Below are 6,109 nucleotides of genomic sequence, written 5' to 3' on the forward strand. Positions count from 1 at the left end.
AAGTCGAATTAAAATAAAAATGAAATTAAAAATGGAAAAATGAAATTCATAGTTGGGGTCTAATTTCACTTAGTTTTCTAATTTTGTTGTTTTATTTAAATGTACATATTTTTATACACAAAAACATAAAATAAAATGTATTTCAAAGGCTCACTAACTAAGTCCGCACCCCCATACAAAATGTCCCACAGTGCAACGCAACATTGGATGTATTGTATTTCAGCTGATACGTTGACACCGTTTTAGAAATGTTGGCATTTATTGATTTACATTTTTTTTCGCATGCATTTCTTTATTTTTGTTCGCTTAACTGAAGCAAACACTCCCAATTGGTGGCGCATCGGCTTTTAATTTATTTATATAAATTTTTGCAAAAGATGTTAGGATTTTTTCATCACTTTGGCTTTTGCATCTTTCTCGTTATCATTAGCATTAATTAATATGTATTGGAAATATTTTCCTTATGCTGCCGCACACTTTTTTTTCGTTTGTGTTTGGCATGTCGCCAACGGAGCAGCCGTCGCCGCGTGTCAGTGCGTATTTAATTGATGCATCGCAACGAATTGAATTCATTGCCGTAATGCAGATTTTATTGCACATTCGCTCTTATTAGGCAAATTAAAATTATTGCTATAGGAACTTCTCGCGCGACCTCTCTATCAAGAGCCAGTGCTCAATACATACAAACAAACATTCATTGATAATTTACGCATGCACGTTTGAAGCTGAGCCGACCTCAGCGCGCTACTTTCCCACGAGCCGGTTGCAATTCAGAGCAGCGCAGTAAATAAAAAATTATGATGTATGCAAATACTTACCCACTGCCCTGGCGCTCATTGATCGTGGCGCAATCTTTCATATTTTGTTGCTGTCGACAGCGCGGCTGCGCTCACCACCAGCTCAAAGGTGTGGCAGCAGCGATTGCCACCCATAGCGGCCATTGAATGGAGGACATCCTATTATGATTACAAGTAACAATAAGTCTTCGTGGTTATTTTTATCATGCAGGGTGCAAGTCCAGAGTGAGTTTTATGGTCCACGTTGATTTTCATGAAGTATCTGAATTGATTGAACGTTTTAAAGTACGAATAAACTGAAAAGTTCCGCATGTCTTTTGGTGTTTTGTTGTTTGGTGTTCTATAGAAAAAATATAATAAACAGTCAGTTTTCGGTCTTCTCTATAAGCTTTAAGCATTACTCCTCTTCTTATCCTTCCATTCCTGTTTTTCTCACTTTTACCCTCACAAAGTAAGAAACTTGGATATTTGATCCAGGTGGCCCCCTCGCAAGCGTAGCCATGTCACCTAATCTAATCTTTTCAATAATATGCCAAGCGAGTCAACCATTTATGATGCAATAAAAATGTTCATACACCGGAAGGTAGACCGACACTGTGAGACACTATTCCGACCTTTAGAGAAAATATCACATGACCCTAAATAACCTCAAATACAGCTAGGAAATGTAATTTTTGTTGATATAATATATTGAATTTTAAAAACAAAACACAAGATTCGAAAGAAAACTACTATGTCTTACACATTAATATGCTGTGTATGGTTTGTTTAGAAAAAGCTCCATAACCTCAAATAAAAGCAAAAATCGGAAGCCTGAGTTGTTAGAGCAATTACAACCTCAGATTTTGAGTCACTAAACCAAAATGAAGAAAAAATTATTCCTAATAACGGTCGCCCCTCGGCAGCCAGTGGCAAACTTCCGAGAAATATGATGTCAACTGCCTAAATTTGCTACCATGTCACTTGAGAGACGCTTGCATTACACTTTGATCAGCAAGATATTCAGGGCAGCACTGGGATAATTTCTACATCGTGCGGTGATGCCCATGCAAACAGTCCGTTGCACCCTCGCCAGTTTAGTGAAAAACTTCCCAGCAAACCAAACATCTATTAAAATTTCAGAAATATATTTGGCCTTAACAAATGGAAAAATGTTAAAACATTTTTAAAAGAATCGAAGATTGGTTGGTTGGTTGGTTAGAGTGGTTATTCATGCAGAATCCAACTAGCGCATCCGCACCATTTTGTTGCCACATCCTCGTTACGAACTTGTTTAACGGTTATTTACAACATGACTATATCCAGTCTGTGTGGTTTAAGAACCTTATTAGGTTGTTGACGTCTAAGCCAGACAGTTGCTCGAGACTCTCGAACAGCGGTTTGCCCAGGCTTAACATTCTGTCCTTCCACAGGGCAGGGCATTCACAGAGGAAATGGAAGATTGTTTCTTTTTTCTCTGGTTGTTTACAACTGTGACAGTATGCGTTGTGAGGGATGCCCATTTTGGCGGCTTGTTCTTCGATAGACCCGAAGCCAGTTATGACTGCCGTTAGTCTACAGGCGTCCCATCGTTTCATCAATGTCGACGATTGCTTGTGGTTGTAGGTGGGCCATAACGTCCTGCTGATTTTGCATTGCGTCTGGTCTCTCCATCTACAATCTGCGGTTCGAAGGTATTTTAGGGAAATTGCATTATTGAATACACCTAATGGTGTGAATACCGGTACTGAAAGAACGTTATTCATGGCAGATCCCCCTCTTGCCAGTTCATCGGCTTTTTTGTTACCTTCTATGTCCCGGTGTCCCGGTGTCCCGGTGTCCCGGTGTCCCGGTGTCCCGGGACCCAAATTAAGGTTACTTTATGGCTTTTACCCAAGGTGGTAAGGTAAAAGGTAAGTGCTCCACCACTTTAGAGGTTGTTGTAGCCGAATCCAGAGTTCTAGTCTGAAGTTTATTGCTGAAAGAAAGGGTATCAGTAGCTTTCCATCAATATATAGGCACATCAAGGCAATGAATTTTATAGTATTGAATCTTAATTGGCTTGTTTAATTGGAGTCCCGGCTTTAACGAGCGATACTTGATTTATTGGTGCAATGATTTCATTTATCTCCTTTTTTCGCTCCTCTCTGGAGCATAAGACCTCTACAAGACTTTTCCAGCTTGCAGTTATTTTTACAGTATCCTCCGTTATTGCTGCAAGTTTGCGGAGAGTTGATCTTCTCAAAGTGTTCTTTAGGCGACCGCGACTTCTGCTTCCTTACATTAACTGATTACTTTTATTGGGTCATAGTGGAACTGCGACCTCTGAAGTGGTCTATTGTGTAAATAATAAATAAATGCTGAATAATTTCATTAAGAAGCTCATCTGTTTAAAATGTAGAGCAGGTTCCATATTATTTTAAGGATTCGATTGTTCGCACGAAACTTTCCACGCGTTCCTTTCCGTAAGATAGTTTTCTGGTTTCTTGAACGCATCAAATACTTCTCGAAATGATTTTTCTCTTTCTTTTTCTTCTGCTGTATATTTCAAATCTATAATTTTGCTCCAATTTCTTTTAAGTACGCAACACTTCCACCCGTATTAAAATGATTGTGATTTTCCAAGACGGCCATCAAATAAGTGCTGAGAATGTTCAGAGTCCGCCAGTCCAGAAGATCTAATTCATCAAAGTCATTCCAATTTTTTGATTTACAGTCCTTTAAGTTGTTTTGCCTATTGGACTTCTTTACTCAAATGGATTCAGCAAATCAGTTAAAACCAAACAAATTTTTATGTGCTGATACACATAACAGCTCCCTTCAGTGAATAAACCTAAAATTATAGCATCCCTTTTCTTAGCAAAAAATGTGTTACTTTTTTAATTTAATAACTAATTCAGTAATTTTTTTGGAAAAGAAACAGGTGTTGTCAGTTAATCGCTAACCTTTACCTTTCTGCTGATAAGGGTGGCCAGCCATATTAAGACGTATCATTCACTTTTAGCGCTCATCTCTTTTAACTTACACTTTTATTGCTTTTTCATTCCTCCCAATGAGATGGGAGGTAGCATTGTTATCAAATAAATTTTACATATGTATTAAAAATAAAAAATAAAACTTGCTTGCCGGCATCATTGCGTAGCGTGGCTTTCTGCAACTGAGACGGCCTTCGCGGGAAGCGGCAGCTGCGGCGGTTGCTGCGTGTATGCAGATGAGTTGTGCAGCGAAACAAAAAACATATTTTATGTAACATAATTTTCGTATAAAATAGTCAGCCGATATGTGGATCATTAACAGTTCCAATAAAGTCTTCTTTCAGCCAAGTAGACTCATCCTTTCTAATAGACCACATCTTTTCATCGGAGCAAAATGGTATGTGAACTCATATTTTGAAATTTTTTTTTAATTTATTTAAATACGATAAAATTAGCTCTTAAATATTGTTGGTGGTAAAAGTGTAACAGTTTTCAAACAAAGTGTGAAGTTTCGGAATCGCAAATTGAAAATTCTCTGCATGCACTTAAAACCCACAATTCGCTATCATTTTATTCGTATATTAGTTGCAATCATCACTTTACACTTCTCTCTTTCCCTTCCGTTGCAGAAACTCTTCCTTGCTGCCACTTTTGCCTTGGTCGCCTTCGTTGCGGCTGACGTCAGCCATTTGTCGAGGACATACTTGCCACCAGCTGCCAACTACGGCGGTCCTTCTTACTCTTCGGGTGGTAGTGGCAGCGGTGCATACTCCTCAGGCGGCTCCGGAGGTGGCTCATACTCCTCAGGTGGTTCAGCAGGTGGTTCATATTCGTCAGGTGGGGCTGCTGGTGGCTCATACTCTTCTGGAGGCTCAGGAGTTGGTTCCTACTCCTCAGGTGGTGCCGGTTCTTCTTACTCTGCCCCATCTGATGAATACTTGCCACCATCGCAAAGTTACTCTCCACCCGCTCCAGTTTACTCTGCTCCTGCACCAGCTCCAGCACCAGTATACTCTGCACCTGCCCCATCTCCTGTCTACTCGGGTCCATCATATTCTTCAGGCGGAAGCGGTGGCGGTCACTACAGCGGCGGTGCTGGTGGTTCTTACACTAGCGGTGGTTCTTCCGGCTACTCTGCCCCGGCTCCTGCTCCAGTGTACTCTGCTCCAGCTCCAGTGCACTCTGCTCCTGCTCCAGCTCCAGCTCCAGTCTACTCGGCACCAGCCCCAGCACCGGTAAATTCTGCCCCGGCTCCTGCTCCAGTGTACTCTGCTCCTGCTCCAGCTCCAGCTCCAGTCTACTCGGCACCAGCCCCAGCACCGGTATATTCTGCACCAGCTCCTGCTCACGTTTCCTCAGGTCCATCATATTCCTCGGGCGGTAGTGATGGTGGTTATTCTTACCCAAGCAGCGGCTCAGCTGGTTTGTCTGGTGGAGCTGATGGCGATTATTCCGGCTACTCTGGTCCAGCACCTGCTCCAGTGTACTCTGCTCCCGCTCCAGCACCAGTGTACTCTGCACCTGCCCCATCTCCTGTCTACTCGGGTCCATCATATTCTTCAGGCGGAAGCGGTGGTGGTCACTACAGCGGCGGTGCTGGTGGTTCTTACTCCAGCGGTGGTTCTTCCGGCTATTCTGCTCCGGCACCTGCTCCAGTGTACTCTGCTCCTGCCCCAGCCCCAGCTCCAGTCTACTTTGCTCCTGCCCCAGCTCCAGCTCCAGCTCCAGTCTACTCTAGTCCATCGTATTCTTCAGGCGGAAGCGGTGGTGCTGGATACTCTGCTCCCAGCTATTCATCAGGTGGTTCATCCCACTCGTCGGGCGGCTCATCATACTCTGGTGGCAATGCTGGCACCCAGTATGCTTCCAACGGGGGTTACATCTACAGAAAGAAGTAAATCGCTTGGAACTGAAATAAGTAGAACTTTGTATATATTTTAGTGCACCTTAGCAAACATTTTTTTGTAATGCTGAATTACTTAAGGTGCCACATACAAATAAGTCCTTATCACCTAGCTTTTTTCTCCTCCCCAACATGTTGTAAATACCTTTATTTTTTTTAAATACATTTTTGTTTTAGAAAATATTTGTAAAGTTTTTTGATTGGCTATAATTATTTGTTGTGCAATTCATAGACAAGAAAATAAGTCAGAAATTTAGATGGTCTTAGGCCTTTCTTACATATACTATCATGGATCTATTGACTGGATCTTTTAGATTTACACATTATTATTAACTCGTAGCCGCGACGAAAAAATACCGGATATAATATTCAAAAAATATCTTCCATGAAATCGTCTACCAGCCTATAATACAAAAATTTATTCTAAGAATATTTCAGTTCTGTATTATCATTTT

The 6,109-nt window shown here is 41.4% G+C and overlaps 1 protein-coding gene across 1 annotated transcript; it reads left to right on the forward strand.

Moving 5' to 3' along the window:
- The first annotated feature begins 499 nt into the window (after window positions 1–499).
- Window positions 500–5,649, forward strand: LOC129238146 (skin secretory protein xP2-like). Its single transcript, XM_054873182.1, has 4 exons — window positions 500–577; window positions 4,381–4,507; window positions 4,541–5,381; window positions 5,496–5,649. The coding sequence occupies exons 1-4, from the start codon at window positions 500–502 to the stop codon at window positions 5,647–5,649; spliced, it is 1,200 nt and encodes a 399-aa protein (XP_054729157.1).
- Window positions 5,650–6,109: the final 460 nt, after the last annotated feature.

Source organism: Anastrepha obliqua, chromosome 2 (assembly GCF_027943255.1).
Source record: "Anastrepha obliqua isolate idAnaObli1 chromosome 2, idAnaObli1_1.0, whole genome shotgun sequence".
In the NCBI taxonomy this organism is placed as follows: domain Eukaryota; kingdom Metazoa; phylum Arthropoda; class Insecta; order Diptera; family Tephritidae; genus Anastrepha; species Anastrepha obliqua.